General features: G+C 33.9%; 3 protein-coding genes across 6 annotated transcripts in view; 2 read left to right on the forward strand and 1 right to left on the reverse strand.

Annotated features, from left to right (window-relative positions):
* The window catches only part of eIF1A (eukaryotic translation initiation factor 1A), a 221,199-nt gene extending 202,490 nt beyond the window's left edge, over positions 1–18,709 (forward strand). The window contains exon 7 of the mRNA XM_089842591.1: positions 18,696–18,709. Coding sequence (XP_089698717.1) covers positions 18,696–18,701 — 6 coding nt within the window. The 3' untranslated portion in view covers positions 18,702–18,709. The remainder of the gene's footprint in view (positions 1–18,695) is intronic.
* Positions 1–20,539, forward strand: part of jeb (low-density lipoprotein receptor domain-containing jelly belly protein) — a 112,345-nt gene extending 91,806 nt beyond the window's left edge. The window contains exons 3-4 of one of the 2 annotated variants that reach the window (XM_089842582.1): positions 6,362–6,434; positions 17,807–20,539. In XM_089842582.1, the coding sequence (XP_089698708.1) occupies positions 6,362–6,434; positions 17,807–17,919 (186 nt within the window). In that variant the 3' untranslated portion in view covers positions 17,920–20,539. The remainder of the gene's footprint in view (positions 1–6,361; positions 6,435–17,806) is intronic. The other variant, XM_089842583.1, reaches the window with a different exon arrangement.
* On the reverse strand, positions 14,438–16,401 carry LOC149661154 (uncharacterized). Of its 3 annotated transcripts, XM_089842595.1 has the most exons (5): positions 16,066–16,401; positions 15,848–16,005; positions 15,653–15,758; positions 14,998–15,377; positions 14,438–14,913 (listed from the first exon to the last, which is right to left on the reverse strand). In XM_089842595.1, the coding sequence occupies exons 1-3, from the start codon at positions 16,092–16,094 to the stop codon at positions 15,754–15,756; spliced, it is 192 nt and encodes a 63-aa protein (XP_089698721.1). In that variant the 5' UTR covers positions 16,095–16,401; the 3' UTR covers positions 14,438–14,913; positions 14,998–15,377; positions 15,653–15,753. The 3 variants fall into 3 exon arrangements, with proteins under 3 accessions (XP_089698721.1, XP_089698719.1, XP_089698720.1); XM_089842593.1 differs by having other exon boundaries at positions 15,653–16,005; XM_089842594.1 differs by having other exon boundaries at positions 14,438–15,377; positions 15,653–16,005.
* Positions 20,540–23,402: the final 2,863 nt, after the last annotated feature.

Raw genomic sequence — 23,402 nt, forward strand, 5'->3', positions numbered from 1 at the left:
TGTAGATAACATGTAAACTTGAGAAGCAAACTACACTCCTCTCAATTAACCACCTATAGGAACTAACCAATCAGGGAAGAGATTATTGACGTCATAGGTTTATAGAAAGTACATGATGCTGGCAGGGCTGATACTAAGTCACTTTTTTCACTAAAAGTCACTTTTTTTCAAATTGGGTTACTAAAAGTCACTTTTCCAAAAATTAGTTACTATTCTCGACCACAACGTTAAACGTAATATATTTGTCTTATGACGGTTTAAACACAAAAATAGCGAGATCACAGTTGATCAAACCCCAAAATCGTGGAGCTCGCTTCGCTCGCTCAGCAAATGTTTAACTTACTATTTAAAATTAATCCAATTCAAATGAATGTTTTTTTTTAAATTTAAAACGACATCATTACTTAGCTTTCTGAGCTGTGCTCCAAAATGGTTTAATTGAATTCCGCCGTAGACCTTTTATGAGGTGACCTTTCCTTTGACTGGAAATATCTAAGGCCATAGATTGGGCTTAATTACGACACTGACCTTTAAAATATCTTTTAAATCGGTCATCTCTGAAAACATGTCATTTCAAGTGGCCCTTTTTATGGCTTAATTTTCCCCTATTTAGTCACTTTTTGCTTACTATTTCTAAATTAATTAGTGCTGGCGATCCAAACGTAAATTTTTGGTATAAGCATCCGCTACTTTATGAGCCTATTCACGGCTTGTTTCCTGTGCCACGGTCGGGAAGGTAATCATACGCAGAGGGGATCGACACTATTCTGGATAAAGGAAGGCCTCTCGTTTTACACGAAGAGTACTTTTTGTTTTTATATCTTTTCTTTATTTATACTTTTGGTTAAATTTAACCACTTTGTTTACCGTCGAAATGCTCAATTAGAAGCACCCTTTGGTACTGTACCTTCCCTTTTACTCCTCTTGTTACAATTGCAAAGTAATGGGCAGCCTGTCTGTCCAAAATATCTCCGAAACGTCAGGTTCAAATGAATATTTAGAAAAGTTTCGATAGTTTTTAGGCCTGACGTTTTGATTAGAGATTCGAGAAAATTCAGGGAAAAAATGCCGGCGTTTGAAAACCCATCCTCCCCCCCCCGACTTTATAATACCTGGAAAAATCTATTCTTACGCGCCGGTATTTCTTTAAAGAAAAATTGGAAGAAATAATGGTGCAAAACTTAAAGTGCTCGCGATGTTAGGGAGAATACGCCTTGCGGCTTTACTTTATAAATCTAAAAAAAAATCTTTGATTCTCCCTTCCCCCTTCCGATATTTCTCCTCTTTGTCTTTTCCCCAAACTGCATTTCTTAAACCTCTTTCCTTAAAGGCCCACTTTACCTTAAGAATTGACGTTTAGAGATGAGCCCGTTCTTATCGTGAAGGTGGTGCGAAGGCGCTCTCTAAAAACCTCCGCCCTCAAAATCCGGATTTTTGTTATTTTTTGTCTTTGAGAGCAGAGGGTTGCACTGCGGAGAATCAGAAATCGGTTTTTTTATAACTGAAGTTCATAAATGGAAGTATAACATTCCAATGCTAAGCCTTGAAATATTAAAGGAAAAGTCAGTAACATAACATTATATACATTAAAAGAACGGCCTTTTTCTAAATATAAAAGGAAAAATGTTAAAATATAAATGATCTCTTATTACAAAATAATTAGCATTTAATTAGTCTCAACTCTTAAGAACGAGGACTACTGCGCCATCCGCCCTTGGTTTAGTTGCGTCTGCTAAACCGAACCTCTTACCCTTACCTCTCTCAGCCTGTGAGAATTAAACCAATCCCGTAGGGGTAAGAGGTTCGATTTAGCAGACGCCACTAAACCAATGGCGGATGGCGCAATAGTCCACGTTTTTAAGACTAATAAAATGCTATTTTTTTTATAAAAAGAGATCATTTATATTTAGAAAAACCTTGGCCGTTCTTTCGAGGTATAATCAAGAAGTGATGTCTTAGGGAGAAGGTATAAATTCGCGCCACATTTCTAGCTTTATCTCCAGTCCAAAAGTTGTCCGGTGTTAATCCTCGCCTCTAAATTACAACCAGCATCTCATTGGTTCTTGAAAACTCACGTCAGCGCGACGCGAATGACGAAAATTCCGTATTTTCCGACTGAGGAGAGGCGAAATAGCCCGGCCTCCTTTTACGCCCCCCCCCTTGTATTTTGAAAGGGGGACTGGGCTGGCGCGAGAATGCTTAGGCATCTTAAACCTTCTCCCTAATAAACCAGATATCACTTCTTGGTATAATGTTATGTTACCTGAACTTTTCCTATAAAATCAAGGTGTTTATTTTTCGTATTATCTACAGATTATAGATTTCAGTCACTCATCTTCTAAAATTTCTTACCGATTACTGTACGCGTGGTTCTGAGATATATTAGAAACCTGATATTTTACATTATTTCTCTGATATATTATACGAAGATCGGGCACCCTATGTCAAGTTTCCGTTTACATATTACATTGTTCAAATCGTATCGTTGCCATTACAACGAAGCGTTGCGACGAGTTAGATATACCAAAGAGGAGGGAAATAGGGAGAAAGAATCAGCATAGGCAGCCGTGATCCATGCGTAGTGAGAAGAGGGGAAAATGTACGGTACGCCGCGGCTATTAACGCGCAACTTATTCGCGCACAGTTGACGTTACAGGTTCTCCTCTTTCGGGCTACCAATACTAGAGAGAAATTTCAGTTACGTAGGGGATGACAGAGACAGAGGCGGTTAGGTCCCCCTTGCGCGAAAGAAGTGCGTCCTAAATCTTATCGTACCAGAAATTTTTGTTAGTACCCCCCCCCCCCTATTTTTTCCATTTTTCGGCGGATTTTATAGAGCGCGTTTCTATCTCCCTATTTCCCTCCTCTTTGGATATACATTCCACAATTTTGGGAATCGGAATTTCGAGATAAAAAGACTTTACTCGCTTTACAACCGAATTTCTCAAGAAATATAATAGAAATCCGGGATTTTTGAGGTTGAATTTCTAGGTAATTATCTGTTAAACTTTTCTAAGTTAGTATACATCGGAAGTATCGAACTTCGTTTCCGCTTTTATTATGAAATTCGGTCTCCGCCGGAAGTGGATAAAAGTATACAGGAAGTGAACCTTTACACGTATATGAACCTGCAGATCCCGTAACGTTTTATTCCCCAATATTTTTAAGCCTTTTTGGAATTTTGAAACTTTGCGCGCTTTAATGGCAGCGCTTCAAAGGGAGAGTAAAAAGGAAAATTGGGTGATTTTTTTTTATCGATTCTACTTATTTTAAGACCAATCTGCATAGTGAAACATCCAGGGAATAGAGCCGAGTGATTTTAAAATTCAAATTAGTTTGAGATTTCTTAGATATATTTGAAATTAGCACCTCCGACCAATCGCGCAACGCCCTGCCTTTTTGTTAACAAAATTCCGGCAACACTCTCCGTATATCTTCAGTCACATCAACTTCCAACCCAAACCGCTTGCCCTAGAAGCCTGAAAATTTGCAGGAACGTTACTCATCATAATTAATGGCGCCTAGAAATGTAAAAAATGTTCTCTGTGCAACAAAGTCCGGGCGTTTCAACCCATTTCGCAAATGTTTAGTACACTGGTTTCCTTTAACCTATAGATGGGCTGAATGGTCTTTTTAGTTCGATTTGTTGCCATCTTTTTAAATGGCGGCCAGAAATTTAAAAACCCTTCTTTGTGGAATAATGTCCGCGTGAAAATTAATAAAAAATGTCCCGACGGGCTGACGGGCAACGCCGAGTGCCTTCGCTCCTAGGGTGCTACAAAAATATTAGTCATCAGTAAACTACCCATTATTTACATAATTTTGATGGAAGTTCTTATTACACGCGAGCGACGCCGCGGGTAACAGCTAATTTTCTATGAAATCTAAAACTAATTTGAATTTAAAAATCACTGGGATCTATTTCCTGGATGTTAACAATTGAGAGATTAATATCACGTGACTAATTAATACGGACGGTCGCACGTTTAAGACAGAAAATGTTTCATTAAAGATCACTTAACTTTAAAATCTACATGTATGTTTGGTTTTTCTCTCTCAATTTTGAGATTAAAAATAGCTATAATATTGCGAAATAAAAAATGGTAATCGTCGTGGATATTTTCCATTATTACGTTCGATCTAGCTATGAAAATTACACGGCCACGAATCCGCCTTCTTACACACACACACACACACACACACACACACTCCTTTCTCAGTCGGCATTAATCGAGTTTCTATTTTTAGACGTGGAGGGTTATTTTTAACCGAAAACGAATTTCCAAAAAAACTCCGCCCTCTTTTCATTTTTACTTATTTCTCTTTTTTTTTTGTCGGCGATTCCTTCGCAATCTTTTGAATGATAAATCAATGAGTGCTACAAAAAAGGAAACCTAACGTCGTATTTTTCTCTTAAAGATAAAATCGAAAGTTCATTTAGTCGAAGTAAGAAATTTAGAAATTTGCATAGCACCAACAAAAGCTCATCGATTAAACCAAAAGTATACTTCGATTGCAGTTCCCAGCCTTTGGCTGTACACGCCATGCAAACGACCCTCATCTCTCAACCCCTACACTAACTAACGAATCAAAGAAGAGGTTTTTATTGAAAATAGCAGAAGTGAGATGAGACTAGAAGTGAAGGGCTCTAGCATTGATAGTAGATCCTGGCACTAGTGAACAAATTTGAGGATTTTATGCCGCTTCCCATGCGCTAAAACTAGAGAGAAAAAAATTGGTCGAGTTCCAAAAACATTTCCTACCCCCTTCCCCTCAACCTAAAGCCGCGGAACACGGCCGCGGGTGCTGGAATCTAGTTCGGTCGTCTACCACCGCGAGCGTCTCACGTTTTGAAGGGAAAATTCTGAAACTGCCAGCAGAGGGCCAACCGTTGGTTTGTTATCAAGAATATTCACTTTCGCCGAGTGAAGAATTTGGCTAGCTCAGTACTTCTGGTTTCATCTCACTTCTGAAAATAGTACTCTATAGTGGTGATCGAAAGGCTAATTCTTGGTACTATAGAGCTAGCATCAGCTACTATATTGAGCCTATTCACTAGTGTTCCCGATTCTACTGCCGTGAAGGTGGGGGGTCGACACTACTCTGAGAGATAAAGGGGGTTTCTCGCATTACACGAAGTATACTTTTGGTTTCTATCTATGAACATTTACTAGCACCAAAGGAACTCGACTTTGATCACGCTCAGGACGTGTTGGTTACTTTTATGGTGGCCATGGTGTTCAAGCATTTCGAAACTTTACTATAAAGCCCGTATCTAGAAGAAGCTTATATTTCCGATGTAAATTAAGGGTTATTTTACTTCAAATTATGAACTTTCAATACATTATACATTGGAAATGGCAAAAAGCTTTTTATGATATTTTTTTACTGCATTAAAACCATTTTATTATTCAAGATAAAAGTTTCCCCCCTTACACCCCATATGGATACAAAATTTACAACTTCCCCATTTTTATATCATTTGATTTTGAAGACAATTTGTGAATGTCTTGTATTTCTTTGTCATACAAGTTGGGAAGCCAAAATTCAGGACGAATATCAATTGTCACTAAACGTTACCAGCAATTACCCTAATATCGCCTCTATAAACCACTGTCAGGTAAAACGGGACTTAATTTTTGGATATTTTACTGATTTTATTTTTTTTTGCGGAATTCTCAAGAAAACGCTAATTAAATTTCTTTTATAGCTAATTAGACCTTCAAAGACTTTGAAAATTAGCTAAGAAATTGTATATCTCTCAGATGTTATTTTTTACGTAATTAAAATTTCAAGGAAATTCATTGAAGTTGATAGAACTTAAACGTGGCATTTAAAGAAGAAAAAATAAATCAAAGTAAAACTTCAGGTAACATAATATCGTAAGAGGTTCGATTTAGCAGACGCCAGTAGTCTTCGTTTTTAAGACTAATTAAACGCTAATTATTTTGTAATGAGAGATCATTTACTTATAATTTTTTCTAATATTTGATTCCTTTTATATTTACTAGAAAAAGGCTGTTAGTTTAAGGTATAATGTTATGTTATTTCACCTTTTCCTTCAAATACGCTACTATTATAAAGGGCTATTTCAAAGTATATTAACAATATTTCTTTATTAATCCATTCATTTATTTCACCCGCGTTTTAATTTTAAACAATTAAAACGTTACAAAAATGTTTTAAATTACGTTAAAACGAATGGTTATTTTATTTATGTTTTTAGTTAATTACGTTTTGTTTATTAGTGTTTTTATTTATTTATTTATTTATTTATTTATTTATTTATTTATTTATTTATTTATTTATTTATTTATTTATTTATTTATTTATTTATTTATTTATTATTTATAATTTTTAGATGTACGATCATCTCACCTACCTTCACAATGGAATGCATGAAAAATTTAAAAAATTGCATGAAAATATGCCAGGTGAACCATTTCAGATATTTTTTTTAATTTCTTATGATTTACAGTCGTTTCATATTCCCTTCGAAAAACCTCGCAATATTAAAGTATTCCAATGTTTGTTTAAAACCATTACAAGAGCGATGAAAGTAACGTAAAAAAACTAAAACAAGGCTGTTTTAATTTTAATCCCTTTCAATCCGGCGAGGGACGTTTTACATAAGTCATTTGGGAATTTGGTGGTTATTCCCTCAGTTTACTATGGTTCTAGTGTGCTTCTTCAACCGATTGAACCATCCTTGTTTTCCTACTCAATTTTAGGGCGTAATTTCGAACCAATCTCTCAAGGCTTTTCTCGATTAGTCTCAGAGCAAACATTTGCCGTTACGTCGAAGCTTTTCTTTTGCATTATTTCGATTTATTTTCCAGAAAAACTTAATATTCAACGTTAAAAATTTATGAAAAATCTAAAATGATTGATTTTACACAAATATTTAATTTTTGGCAAGTTGTTACGCTTTTTTTTCCTATTAAATAAGTATTTTTATAAGTAAATTTTACCTTGCGAATAATCTATATCGCTACCCCTTGCACCTTACGCGCGCCTATTAATTAGCGTTACTATATACCAATTAAATCACAGTTTGCAAGACGTGAAAATCATAAGGCGTGACGGATAGTACCTAAGCCCCGCCCAGAAAACCCACGTAGAAATTAACATGGGCGAAATGTGGTGCACAATGTTTCCAATTAGCTGTATGCATTCTTGGTTTAGTCTTTTAACAAAAGTGTCTTGAAAATCAAATCCTGCCGCTAGGATTTCTGTATTTTCAGGTTTTGTTTCTATACGTGTTTACATTACCTATATTAACTATTGCTACCATTCAACGTGGTATCTTTTATTATTAGACGGTGAGGGGAAAAACATCCCGAGCTATTTTTTTCGCGGAAAGCTTCTAGAGATCCTGGACGGAAGTCTAGGCTATAAATGAATTGGCTATCGATCTCTAGGAATTCTTTCTCAATTTCTTTAGCAAGCTCCGATTTTATCCAAAGAAATAAAATAGTATTTAAGGATTTAGAGCAACCTGAAATCCGGCAAGATAAATGACCGGAGGATAGATTTCCTCCGATGAAAATTCGTTTTGTAATAGAAAATCTACCCCCCCCCCTTTTTTTCCCATAGTTTCGAATATTGGAGCCCTTTAAGTTTAAACGTGAATTTATTCTATTATAACCATTAATTATTGAACGTTTTTGACCAGAAACAAATATTATTGGTCCTGACTGAATGATAAAGGTTGGTTATCGTGGGATTATTGTAACTCTTCCTAAAGCAAATTCACATCTGAAATTGACATTAACTTAAGTTGATTAGTCCGAGCAAGAAGTGATATCTAGTTTATAGGAGAAGGTATAAATTCGCCACTCTTCCAGCTTTATCTCCAGTCCAAACTAGAGATGTGAGTCGGTAATTTACCGTCCGTAAATTACCGGTAATTTACCAAATACCGCGTAAATTACCGATTTATATCTTACCGTAATTTTAGAATGGTAATTTACCGGTAAATTACAAAATTACCGCGGTAATAAGCCTATTAAAACATAAAATACCATAAATTACGGTAATTTTTGTAATTTCAAAATTTTAATCGGTAATTTACCGGTAATTTTTCGGTAATTTACCCGGTAAATTACCATTTTTAAAAATTACGGTAATTTCACATCTCTAGTCCAAACGTAGGTCCGGGGTTAATCCCCGCCTCTAAATTACAACCCACATCTCATTGGCTCTTTAAAACTCACGTCAGCGTGACGCGAATGACGAAAATTACGTATTTTCCGACTGAGGAGAGCCGAAATAGTCCGGCCTCCTTTTACGCCCCCCCCCTTGTATTTTGAAAGGGGGACTGGGACTATGGCGCGCGAATACTTAGGCATCTTATACCTTCTCCCTAGTAAACTAGGTATCACTTCTTGGTCCGAGTTGGTGTGTATATGGGTATCTTTCATCCACGTATTCCTACAATATTCGGACCATTTTTATTGTAATCCTCGATATTCAATCTACAAATTGAGCCCTTTTAAAAGGAATTTGAGCCACCCAAAAATTAGTTATAATACTTTAAAGAAAGCTGTTCACATTTCAAATCCTTCAAATTTACCTGTACCAACTCTACACTGTTACCCTTTATCCTATAGACGGGCCTTACTGCTTTTGGGCCTCGATTCGGCACCATATTTTAAAATGGCGGTCAAAAATGTAATAAAACTGCCACAACGGCCTGACGCAAAACGCCAGGTGCCTTTGCTACTAGTGTTTTTATAAATATAATACTCTTAATTTACTACCATACCACTGATTTGCGAAATTGCACGCGACATTTTAAATATTCTTTAGCTACGCTTCGATACTCGTAGGAGAAAACAATAAATTCATGTCACAACTTGATTTAATATTTTGGTTGTGTTCTAACAAGTTCATTGGCCTTTTCCGTAGGCACTGAAGTGTAGCCTTTAGGAAATTGTATTAACAAACGCGTCGAAGACAAGTTTTCCAATATATTTCTCAACAAACTAATTTTATATTAAGTTTGAATTAGAAAAATATTTTAAATTTGCGAGGAAAATCTTAACCCCGTGACCTTATCAATTAGCCGATTCGCGTTCTTGCATGAGTAAAGAAAAACCTTTTTGGAATAAATTGTATCTTTAATCAAGATAAGAGGGAGGAAATAGGAAACCGTGTTACTGTAGTTAACGTAGGTACGCCGAAGTAAAGGCCGGAATAAGAAGATGAAGTTCGAAGGGTTCGACACTTTTAATAAGTATCGATTCAACCAAAGACGGAAAGTTATTAGGGACTGAGGGGTTAAACCATTAATGATAGTGTATTCCCAGTATGATCAAAAGCTTATAAGCTATGTTCCATAAGTATGACACTACCTATACTTCGTAATGCTAGAGACTTACTGAGAGCAGGGATAGATTTAATTTTAGAAGTAGGAATGGAGAACGGTTAGTATTTACTTCAGTTATTCCGACTCATAGACAACCCAGTATAGAGCCCCTCCCTCCAACACGTAACGAAAAGTTTAAATTATCTTATTGGCTCACTTAAACTACGTTATGATGACGTTGCTGGCCGGGACGGCGAAAAATACGTAAAATTCCTTTTTACCTCTGTCGCTATGACCCTCCCGCCTCTTATTTCATACCCCCTCGTCCCGTGGAAGGGGGTTTGGGACTTTGACGTGCGCCCAGATTACTCTGTTCTCCATTCCTACTTCTAAAATTAAATCTATCCCTGATAAAACTTGGCTGTACATGGGATCTCATAACGTTTAACGGTTTTTGTTAGTTATTTATTGTTCTGGATATTATCGTATGACTAGTCTAGTATTCAAAGGTGATGTTAATTAATTTATCTGAAATGTCGTGCTTATTCTAGACATTTACGTCACAGCGTCGAATCCCTCGAAGTGGTATAGGGTAGAACCCCTTTTGCTAATAAACCGTTTGCAGTCGGATCGCGGACTAATCCACCGTATAACAGCGTCCCCTCGACTCAATTACTGACCAAAAATACTTCTGGCGTATATCCTTACCTTTCACCCTCTTTTCTTTATCACCTATGTATACATAGTTTTCCTAAGGTTTCTCGCTACTTTTAAACTTTTCCCCGCATAAACTGCGGTGCTCTTTTTTAAGTCATTTTCATTAGTTCCCTCCGTTTCAATTATTCAAATTAGCGCGACTAAGAGAGAGTCAAAGAAACCTTTTGAGAGTAATAATTATAGAATGGGCTTGTTTACCCCCCTTGAAATTTTTTCAAGCTTATTCCTCAATGTGATTTTGCAGTATGGACAAAAATACTCGGTTACATTACTAAGTTTAACCAAACTGTATGTTTGATATCAGTAGCGTCATGCAAGTATAATATAATACTTCTCTTCGGGAAAAGCGTACCACAATGCGGGGTTGTTTAGACTAATTGTTTAGAGTAATTAATTAGATTAGCTAGCTTATTTAGTAATTATAAAAGAAAATGTTTTACGGGTTAATTGAAAATTAAGGCAAGAAAATTATATTTCGTCTAACCCGTAATGGATTACCTAACATTTTCATTTCCTATAACTCTGTATCTTATAAGTTAAAAGAATTTGAACTTTGACCTTTTGGCTTTATCTCTAGATTCGAGATTTTAATATAATATTTAGGACGCTAGATTTTCCCGCGCGAGTTGCTCGTATGCTCTCGCCTCTCAGTTTCCCGTTCAAATCTTATACCCCAAATAAAAACATAATTAAATATTTATTTGCCTCAAGATTGAGTTATGTGGTAAATTTCGTTCGTACGATAGTCGCTTTGAATTTTGCTATATCGTCTATGGATTTCATCATTTATTGATGTTTTATAAGTTAGTAGTGAAAATTGAGGTTTTAAATTTTATAAATGCGTATGATTTTATGTTAGGTGGGTAATTAAGTTGTTTATATGTATGTCTATGTGAATAATAATTTTAAAGGCCTTGAGAGGGAAAGACACGGGGTAAAACCAAGAAGTGATATCTAGTTTATTAGGGAGAAGGTATAAATTCGCCTAATTTCTAGCTTTATATCCAGTCCAAACGTAGCCTGTCCGGAGTTAATCCCCGCCTCTAAATTACAACCAGCATCTCATTGGGTCTTGAAAACTCACGTCAGCGCGACACGAATGACGAAAATTACGTATTTTCCGACTGAGGAGAGGCAGCAAAATAGCTCGGCCTCCTTTTACGTCCCCCCCTTGTATTTTGAAAGGGGGACTGGGACTATAGCGCGCGAATACTTAGGCATCTTATACCTTCTTTCTAATAAACTAGATATCACTTCTTGGTAAAACTCTGCCTTCCATTTCGCTTTTCGGTGCCTGCGCTATAGGCACTTTGGGTCCAGAGAGTGCGCAGAGACGGCTGGCTATGTGTATTTCCCGATACTGAAGATTGCCTACCCCCTTTATTTACATCGAAGATGCTTATTTCAACCCATCTATATTTTTGAAAAAGAATTTACGAGCAATTTAGCTAAGTTTCTTCGCGATAGGATTGGAGTCCATCCCTATTGAATAGACCTTACAGATTCATCCAATAGGAGTTGACCCCGGTCTGGCGTCTGGTCCAATTCGCGTTGATTAAGATCTCTAAAGCGTGTAGGGGTCGTTAAGAAAATTTAATCGTTCGTATTACGGATGGATGCGTGGTTCAAATTTAAAATATAGATGATTTTAAATATTTTATTTCTCCTTTGAAATAAAAAAAAACATCCTGGCTAGAGTTTTCCTTTAAACTTAAATTATATTTAAATTGGGAAATACTGACTTTTAAAAGTCAGGCAGTTGGTCTATCTTATTAGTTTTCAAAATCTCACGAGACTCCTAACCTGCCTAGAGCTCAATTCTTACTATCCTCTTTAATAAGCGTGAAACTTAAACGTATACTATCTTTCACCCTATTTTTACCTTCTTCCTCTAACATTCCTTTATTAACGGAGTCATCTTGAAAAAGCAACACGCATTCTCGACTTTTATCTTTTCGCGAAATTTCTGTTCTTTTTTTTATTTATTTTTCAGCGACTCTCGGTCCACCTTCGGAAGTTCTAATCTTTTTTATTTCCCCCGAGACTGGTTAAATTGATTTTCCTTCCTTATATCCGGGACCCGGGAAAAAATATATAAATAAAGTTACCTTTAAAGTTTGAATACCTAAAAAAATAAAACGAAAATAACAACTACCGTCTGCTAAAAAAAACTACCCAAATTCTATACAAAAACCAACTTAGAGGTAAAGTTATTTACAGACTAACATATCTGAAGCTATTTGCGTATTGTAGAAAGTTCTCGTCTTTTCCATTGGAATTGAATCAATTGTTAAAGCGTTCATTGTAAAAAAGATTATTTTCATAAAAAATTAAAAAATTAAAGGGTGGGGCTAACTTATGGAAATTGGTAAAGCCCTTCATGAAAGCCAAATCTAAATCTATTGTCATGATACGTAATAATGGAATAGAATATACAACTCAATTTGAGGTAGCAAATAACCTAAACAGGCATTTCACGAAAAATCCATGTATAATTAATCCACAGTTAACAATCGAATTGAATGATGTATGTAATTTAAAATTAGTAGAAGTATCAGAAAGCATGATTTTTACTTATTTAAAGAATTTAAAGTCTTCGAAAGCAACAGGGTCAGACGGATTGTCGAGTGACCTGATAAGGGGTCTAGCTATAGTAATTACGCCATTCTTAACTAAGCTAATTAACTTATCCATAAACAGTCACACCTTTCCAAATCAATGGAAAGATGCCAAAGTAGTCCCTTTATATAAAAAAGGTGACCCAACGGAACCTAATAACTATAGGGGCGTTTCAGTCCTGCCAATTCTTTCAAAGATCCTTGAAAAGATCGTATACGACCAATTGCTGGCACATGTTATCGATAATAATTTATTATATGAAATGCAGGCTGGCTTCGTACCGGGTCACTCGACGACCACGTGTGTCATGAACCTTTTTGAGACTATAATACAAAGTATAGAAAAAGAGTGGTATGTTGGAATTGTCTTTGTTGACTTGTCTAAGGCCTTTGATTGCGTAAATCATGAAATATTGCTTAATGAACTTAGATCATGCGGGGCAGATACGGGCACCCTTAAATGGTTCACGTCTTATCTTAGTCAAAGAACACAATCCGTAATAATTGGTAATACAAAATCTCAATCAATGACTGTATCTACAGGTGTTCCTCAAGGTAGTATCTTGGGGCCACTATTATTTAACATATACAGGGTGTTTCTGAAAAGTCCATCACAAATTAAGGGGCGTGTTTATGGGACCAAACTGAGCGGAAAGTACCAAAGAACATGGGGTGTACAACATTTTGTTACGGAGATATGGCCTTCCAAACATTCGCCCCTAAAACAAGGAAATATCCAAAAATGAGGAGTAACACTTAAGACCGACTAACCAGCTTGTTTAAAATTACTAGACAATTTCAATAGCCTTTAATCGAACAATTGATTTCTACCTTTACTAATCAGAAGCGTATAAATGAGTAGAAGTATGCCTACGGTGGTAATGTAAAATTAATCCCAAGTGACATGATGTTTCAAGATCGTCCCAGCACCAAGTAAAATGAATCTGATTGAAGGGACTTTTATTAGCACAGCGTAAACAACGTTATTTTCAGGAATTAGTCCAAATGTCCACGGGCGGCATTACAAAAACGAGGCAGTCTTTCGAATGATACTTGGACATGTTGGAAGATCCCTGGCTTGTTCCTGTTATCTCAAACCGTAAAAAGCTACGCAAATCTTCATCATCACGGACAACACTCTTGTACGTTAGGTATGACCTTGAGAAAACCTAAAAGGACATCTCGAATGTATTTGAAAAACCCATCTCCAATTAAGGGGCGTGTTGTTTGTTTCCAACAGAGTAAACTCGCCCAGAGAACAATTACAATGCAGAGCCACGTTTCGGCGTTAATGGCCCACAAAGGTGGTCCCAAACAAAAGAACAAACTTTAATTTGTTTCGTTCAGTAAGTATTTCATGTGTCATAGATAAAACGCCATGATTAATGCACAAAGAAAATGTTATTGACAAGTTTTCGGACCGCGATGCTGAAATGTGGTGGTGCACCATCGTGCATGAACCACATTCTGTTTATTAAACCTAAGGGTACGTCTTCGAGTAGTTCTGGTAAATCGTCCCGTAAGAACTACAAGTAAGCCACACCGTTTAACCTGGGCTCTAGGAAATATGGCCCAATTAAATTGTCACCCACAATACTACACCACACGTTTAAGCTGAATTGTACTTTGTGAATTCTAACGCAAGTTGCGTGTGGTTTTTTCTTAATCAGCAAACCAATTGGCGGCTGCTTGTTTTTGGATCGTCCTCGAAAATAGTGAGAACTTCGCCTATTCTTAAAAAACAGAGCACTAAAACAGAGCACTATGTTTTTTAAGAAAGGAATAAAAGAGGTTTCACGTACATGTGTTTGTTTTATTAAACTCATAATTCAACGAAGTCTGTTACAATGCCTTTCTTCACAAATGCCGAATATGCGGATATGCACCTAATGTATGGACTAGCCGAGGGGAATGCCGCTGCAGCTGTACGCTTGTATCAGGAAAGATTTCCGCAGAGGCGACTACCAAATCGACTGACGTTCGAGGCTGTGGACAGACGTTTGAGGCAAGATGGACGAATCCAACCGGCTGGACCTCAACCTAGAGCGAGAGCCATCCCAGAGGCCGTAGAAGACGAAGTTCTCACCATTTTCGAGGACGAGCCTGAATCAAGTACCCGCCAAGTTGGTCGCCGATTAGGCGTAAACCACACGCTCGTGTGGAAAATCCTCAGAAGCCACCGGTTTCATCCTTTCCATGTTCAAAAAGTTCAAGGTTTGAATCCAGCGGACTACCCACGACGCACGGCGTTTTGTCAGTGGTTTCTGGCTAAAGTAAACGATATCGATTTCCCACGGGATTTGTTGGTTACTGACGAAGCTAACTTTTCACGGGATGGTATTATTAACTTACATAATAAACATCAATGGTCCCAGCTAAACCCCCACGCAACTTGCGTTAGAAGTCACCAAGTACAATTCAGTTTAAACGTGTGGTGTGGTATTGTGGGTGACAATTTAATTGGGCCAAATTTCCTAGAGCCCAGGTTAAACGGTGTGGCTTACTTGCAGTTCTTACGGGACGATTTACCGGAACTACTCGAAGACGTACCCTTAGGTTTGGTAAACAGAATGTGGTTCATGCACGATGGTGCACCACCACATTTCAGCATCGCGGTCCGAAATTATCTTAACGCGACCTTCCCTTTGCGGTGGTTAGGTCGAGGTGGACCTGTGGAGTGGCCTGCTCGATCACCCGATCTGAACCCTTGTGATTTCTTTCTTTGGGGCCACCTGAAAGACTTAGTTTATCAGACTGAAGTGCCCGATGTTGAAGAGCTACGTCGACGAATAATTCACGGCTGTCAAACAATTCGCGAAACTCCAGGCATTTTTCAACGTGTAAGGGAATCATTTGTAAGACGTGCTAATGTGTGCCTTAACGCGGGTGGTGAACACTTTGAACAATTTTTGTAACTAGTTGCAATTAAATGTTAAAACTTGTCAATAAATTCATTTTCTTCGTGCATTAATCATGGCGTTTTATCTATGACACATGAAACACTTACTGAACGAAACAAATTAAAGTTTGTTCTTGTTTTTGGGACCACCTTTGTGGGCCATTAACGCCGAAACGTGGCTCTGCATTGTAATTGTTCTCTGGGCGAGTTTACTCTGTTGGAAACAAACAACACGCCCCTTAATTGGAGATGGGTTTTTCAAATACATTCGAGATGTCCTTTTAGGTTTTCTCAAGGTCATACCTAACGTACAAGAGTGTTGTCCGTGATGATGAAGATTTGCGTAGCTTTTTACGGTTTGAGATAACAGGAACAAGCCAGGGATCTTCCAACATGTCCAAGTATCATTCGAAAGACTGCCTCGTTTTTGTAATGCCGCCCGTGGACATTTGGACTTATTCCTGAAAATAACGTTGTTTACGCTGTGCTAATAAAAGTCCCTTCAATCAGAACCATTTTACTTGGTGCTGGGAAGATCTTGAAACATCATGTCACTTGGGATTAATTTTACATTACCACCGTAGGCATACTTCTACTCATTTATACGCTTCTGATTAGTAAAGGTAGAAATCAATTGTTCGATTAAAGGCTATTGAAATTGTCTAGTAATTTTAAACAAGCTGGTTAGTCGGTCTTAAGTGTTACTCCTCATTTTTGGATATTTCCTTGTTTTAGGGGCGAATGTTTGGAAGGCCATATCTCCGTAACAAAATGTTGTACACCCCATGTTCTTTGGTACTTTCCGCTCAGTTTGGTCCCATAAACACGCCCCTTAATTTGTGATGGACTTTTCAGAAACACCCTGTATACGAGACATAATCATAAATGCTTAAAATTTTCAAAGTCTTTTGAATACGCGGATGACGATGCCCTTCTCTCTGTATCAGATGACGCTTCTAAATTGATCACTGAATTAGAATCGGACGTAATAACTCTAAAGAAAATGTTAGCCTCACGAGGCCTTATTTTTAATGAATCTAAAACTGTTTTTATGATTATTGAACCTAAAAAATTAAGAGGTACAACGCAAGACATAATCAAACTTGGGTCCCTAGATATATCACGGGTAAAATCATATAAATATATCGGAACCATCATAGATGAAAAGTTAGATTTTATTGATCACATTGAATATGTACTAAATAAGGTAAATAAGAGACTCTGGCTCGTCCATCCACTTTATAAATGTTTGAACATTCAAAGTAAAATTACGCTACATAAATCTATGATCCAACCCATCTTTAATTACGGTAATTTATTTTACAATATTGGCCCCAAAAAATACTTACATAGACTTCAAATTATACATAATAAATGTGCCAAATTAATATTACTCCGAAATAAGAGATCATCTGCCACAGAGGCTCTTAAAAACCTAAATTGGATGACCCTATCTCAAGAATATGAATATCAGCTATTAGTACTAATGTATAAAATCTATAATAATCAAATGCCAAAGTATATCCTTGATATGTTTCATTTAGTCGATCATAACTATAATACCCGCATAAATCTTAAAACCTTTGTTCTGCCATCAAAATTAACGACAACCAACTTGAAAAGTTTAAAAAACAGGGGAATCCAATCTTGGAATAACTTACCATGTGATATAAAAAATATAGCTAACATTAATGAGTTTAAGAGAGATGTAAAACAGCATATTTTTAATGTTTAACAATTAATTTAACTAACGGACCCCTTTGTAAACCAGTTTCGACTGAACAGGGATATCCAATAAAGCTTTAATTATTATTATTATTGTTAATTTTGAAAAGCCAAGGCTTAAACGAATATTAAACGTTTCCAAAAAGACAAATTTCAATTGCCGAACCTCCAGGGGTAGAACCAATAATGTATTTCCTACCGGCCCCTGTAAAACGTTTACCCGCAATACACCAGTGTATGATTTTTGATTTGTTAAAAAATTCGCATCTCCCTTAATTCTGTACCAATTTAGTCGTTATTGGGGTATAATTGAATCCAAAATTACGCTCTACAAGTATTGATGAAACACGTGACATTGAAAGTAGCTCGAAACAAGGCTTAACTCATTTTTCAAATTTAAATGATAGCGCCGGTTTTATTAGCAGCAACGAGCTAATAAATAATAACTAGCTGGTTTATTACTAAACCTTTAAGAATTCGTGATAAATTTTGAATCCCAAATTAAATGTTTTGCAATATCTTTGTCACCTATTTCAGACGAAGGCGCATTTGGACGTGTTAGCAGACGCTCTCTTGCGATGGGCCAGAGGTCGAATCTGATGAGACGTCGTCATAACCAAGGTTCGAGCGTCCACCGAGGAGGTCAATAATAATTAAATCATCGGGAGGACCATTGTCTACGAAAAAAAACCTATAAACAAACAAAAAAACAAATACAAAAATAACAACAAATATGAACCGATAATAAAATGGAAACGCCGTTCGTACCCCCGACCAGTTCGAGAGACAAAATAAAGAACCGCCGTTTTTAAAAATAAAATAGCAAAAAAAATTTACTTTAAAAATCGTCAAACGAAAAACAAGAATTACAAAGAACTCTTCTACAACAAAAGTAAATAAATAAATAAATAAATAAACAAATAAAGAACGATCAGTATTCCGCTAATTAAATTGAAAAGGATGAAGTAAAGAACAGAGAGGAAATATCTTCGACGGCGATGATGGAAATGGATTTTTTTCGCAAGTGGAATTTAAATAAAAAAAAATTGTTCAAAGCCTTCCGTAACGCGTACGCGTCTCTATCTACTCGTCGTCGGGGATACGAGCTCTCGCTAAACACTGCGCAAGCGCGTGATCCTATGATGAGAGCCAGAGACAATTATACGTGTAAACAAATGAAATAAACAAAGCAAAGACTATACGTCGGGGATTGACTTTTCCAAACTATCATGGTGGCTGAAATGAAAATTTCATCGGACTAAAAAAAAGTGTGGATATTTCGAAAACCAAGGTATTTACTTCAATAATATACAAAAATGGAATTTTTAATTCCAAAAACTATTTCATTCCTTACGCGTTTTTTTTAAACGTAAAATATGGGAATTGTGTAAAGCGTTAAGTTTGAAACAGTAACTCCACTACAAAAATTTAAAAAAAAAATTACAAGTTAACGAGAAAAATTTAATTGGCGGACCTTATTACTTTCCTAAATACTAATTAGAATCAACCCGTTTTATTAACGTTTCTCGTGAGTTACAATTTCAAACTTAAAATACTAAAAAAAACAAAGCGAAGAAAATCAATACCCTCGTAATTAAACTAAAAGAGAAATTAGAAATTTTCAAACAAAAAAAATAAAACTTCATTCCCACCCCGTCCTTCCTTTATATATAAAATCGGGAAAAATTTAAAAATTAATGAAGTAGTAAGTTAGTTTAAACCTTAATTAGGGTGAAACGATATCAATGATTATTTTTATTCAAATTACTCGATTCTTAAAAAATAGGCCTAAATGGTTTAATTTGAGACGAGTCTAAAATGGTTTTAAATTAAATAAACGCTGTTAAGTTTAAAATATTTTAGCCTGTTACGTTTACTGGTAACGCGGCGATAGAACTGAAATGCCTGTTGCAGTTCCATCGCATTGCCTAGTTTGAAACTGAACTAATTTAACGGAAATTCAGAAATTTGACCTTTGAATTCGTACCATAAAGCTTAAATATCTGAATAATTAAGCCTATTTGAAAGTACCTACGTAGTTGAGTAAAAATAGCAGACGATTTTATCGTTTCAACCTTGAACTCAGAGCGCGAGAAAATTTAAGAGTAACAACAAATAATTCAATCAGGCATTGATCAGAAACAAATTTAACAATATTAAAATACGTAAAAGGGGAAAATATTATTTATTTCTTGGATACTATATTTAATTAAAGTAATTTTTAATTAATGAAAAAGTGGGCCTATATGAAAATAAATAAATAAATAAATAAATAAACAAAAATCAATCTAAAACTCCGCCGTACAACATTGACAATCGTTAATAGTGACTGTGGGTGCGTGTAATTAGGGTTTAAATATTTAGGGTCGGAAATAAGTATTTAATCAATAAAAAAAAGCAAAAAAGATATATATATTAAAAAATAAATAAATAAATAAATGAGATATCAAAAAGAGAGAGAGAAAAATACTGTCTCCCATTTTTTCAACCTCCTCCATTTTTCTCATATTTTTGTACCTTGTTAGTTGAATAGGTTTCATTTAAAACTGGGATATTTTGGTTTTTTCAAAAAGATAAAAAAACAATATATAAAAAAAACGTTTAATCGGGGGTTTTATTCAAAGTATAATAAATATATTAAAACTATTAAATATTAAAAAAAAATAAACAAACGCGTTCCGTAGTGGTATAAATTATATATTAAAAAAATGGTCTATAAAATTAACAAAAAAAATAAATAAATAAATATAAATATCTAGGTGTTTTGGGCTAAATATTGAAAAAAAAAATAATCTAAATTTTCTTATTTAATTTTAATTTTGCGCTTAAAATTAATTATTACATTTATTTTCTTCTTAGAAACAAATTTTATTTAATTTATAAACGGATTTTATCAAAATATTAAACATCCACTGGTTGGAATACGGAATATTTTGATAAAAATTTCGGAAAATAATTGTGTTAAGTTTAAGCAAGCAACGTTAACAAAACAAACAAGAATGCGATTTATAACTCCGTCTATCACCCGTTCAAAAATAATAAATTGGGGAATCGAGGCTCTATACTAAATAAAATTAAAATTAAATATATAAAAATAGTAAAATGCTTTATAAACGTGTAATAAATGTTATATTTTTCCTGGTGCTAAAACTGAAACTAAAAAAAAAACAAAAACTAACAACACACGGAAGCGACATTTTTTCGAGTGAATTTTGCATGTTTTAATCTTTTATAAGTGAATTAAAGTATAAAAAATAAACAATTATACACAACACGTTCGTTATTTCCAAAAAAAAATTAAATACGTATTTTGGGCAATTTTCTTCGCTGAATATTTGTTGATAAGAATTAAAAAAAAAAAACATGAAACCAACCAAAACCCAGATACAATATAGTTAAGTTTAAATTGAACCCGACAGATATTTTAAAAAAGTCCTTCCATTAAATTTTAAACAAGCAAAGATGGCCTTTATGGCGGATACAAAAACATTTAAGCAATTAAATAAATAAACAAACAAACAAACTTAAAATGTCTCTCAGAAAAAATAAACAAGTGTCAAATAAAACATACCTCGTTATTAGTAAAAGGCCTATTATATTATTAAAATTTATCAATTTAAAAATTCTGGTATAGATTATTAAATTATATAATATCAGAAATCTCGGTATATATATTTCAATATCAGTTGCGTAAGTAAATATATATAAGTACATATATATATATTATAAATTAACGTCACCACGCACTACACGTTAATAATTTATTATATTTAGAAATTCTAAATAAATTATTATAATTATCGTGAATTAACTAAATCCCAATTCAATTAAAATTACCCAAAGTTAAAAAAAAATGTGTACCTAAAATCATAACGTATACCACATTATATGAAATTAAACAATATTGAAAAAAAGGTCCATTTAAAAAAAACGTTAATCATAGTAGATTTTAATACACGTTTTTGTTTTTTAAACAATATATTAATTATTTTTGAAATTAGAAAAATATCAGAAGATTATCAGCGTGCAATTTTTAATTGAATTTAATTTAATTCTATTGCCATTTTAATTCACTATTTTTAAAATTAAATAAATTAATCGATGATGGTAAGGATAGCGGATATCGAAAATAATTTTAATACGAATTAAATAATTCCCGCTCTTAATTAAATAAATACCTTTAATTAAAATTAAAAAAAATTCACGACAAAAACGGCCATTTCGTTTTCAAAAAAAATAAAAAAAAAATATTATTTGGTTTCTTCAAGTTTAAATAAATTTCTATCCAATTTTTTATTTATAACACAAACGGCGAGAGAGAATCGAAAGTTACTAAAATAATAAACAAATAATCAAATAAACCAGAAAAAAAATTGAGAGAGAGAGAAAGTACGCGAAAGAAATTATATAAAAAAAAATCAAATACAATTCGCCATAAACAAACGGCCAGAGTACACATTCAGTACAAAGATGTTTATGTAGCTATTACCCTTTCCCTAACCTATTAAAACAAACAAATGATTAAAAATTATACCTTTTTAAAAAATACAAATAAACAAACAAATAAAATCCACGCGCAAAGAAAAAAATTCTCGAGGATTTTTAAACATTATCCAAAAATTAACCAAAAAAAAAATTAAATTGAAAATGCGTTCAAAACCAAGAAATAAAAACAAATTGGTGAGAAATTTTATTATTATTTTTTTTTTTAATTTACAAAACCAAATTAAAATCTTTTATTTATTTTGCGTTAAAAATTAATATATTAACAATATTATAGTGAAATAAAAATTAAACACGCTTCGATTTAATTTTTGAAGTAGAAAAAAATGCGAATCGACGAATAATAGATTGGATCTAAATCATATTTAAAAAAAATCAACAAATCAAAAAATTGACCAATTTAAAAATATTTTTTTGGATAAACTTTCTCTTAGGGTACAAAATAAAGTACGGAGGAAATATAAATCAAGAGTTTAATATAAAAAAATGGTGGAAGAGTAAATATTATATTTTAAAGGCCATTTAAAGAATTAACTGTGAGCATTCTTTACCAATATTTAAACATATTATCGACTCTTTTTAAAATATTATTATTTTTTTTTTCTTTTGTTCGACAAAAATGCCCGTTATTCGGTGTTTTAAGTTTTTTGCTCAAAAAGAATGATTTGAAAAAAAAACAACTATAGTTTAATAAACAAATAAACACGCGGAAGTGAATTGTGGAGGCGGTGATATTAGATGTTATATATTTCAGTCAAATGCACGCGGTATTTAAAAAAACCAAAAATGAAAAAAAAAAAGAAAATCAGTATTATTTACTCAAATTAATTTCGCACAATTAATTTAATTACTATAATATAAATGAAGAAGCTATTTTTAGCTACGTATTTCTTATATATATATATATAACTTGGATCGGATATAAAAACAAATTATTTTAATTTTAATTTTATTTTTTTAGATATATTTAAATTAAAGTCTTTTTTTTTCTTTTTCAATGTATAAATAATCATTCAGTATTCACGATTAAACTCTAGTTGTTTCTGTTATCCATTTTAAATTTCTAATTTATTTTATTAAAATATATTTATTTTTTATTTTTATCCCAGCAGAAATTAAACCAGAGTTTAACGCGACGCATTGTTTTTATTAAATATAGCTGTAGTGAAAAATTGAAACCAAAAACAAAAACAAAAAAAATTGTATTAGATATGTTAATTTTATCGTGTTCATTATATATAGAAAAAAAATCCAAAGAAAATATTGACCATTCAATCTTCGACGGTCCAAAAACTTTAAATTTGTTTATGTATATAGCGTCTTTAACTTGGAAAAAAAATAAATAAAAGATACATATAACATGGTCAAAAAAAAAAAAAACAACTAATATAAGAATATTATTAGATTATCTCAAATCTCGTCGTTCTTTTTTTAAATATGAATATAATTTATAGTATATATTTCTATTATTTTGTTGTTGACTCGTCGAAATGGGTTTATATAAAGAAAAAAACCAAATATAAATATATATAATAGACCATTTACCTCTGTATTATTATCTGTTAGAACATTCACTGCTGTAAAAAAATAAAATTGAACTGTATTTTGAATTGACGAATTAAATATATAT

The sequence above is a fragment of the Phalangium opilio genome, unplaced genomic scaffold (genome assembly GCF_054372755.1).
Source record: "Phalangium opilio isolate 3A_F unplaced genomic scaffold, DU_Popi_V2 ptg000070l_1, whole genome shotgun sequence".
Taxonomy (NCBI): Eukaryota; Metazoa; Arthropoda; class Arachnida; order Opiliones; family Phalangiidae; genus Phalangium; species Phalangium opilio.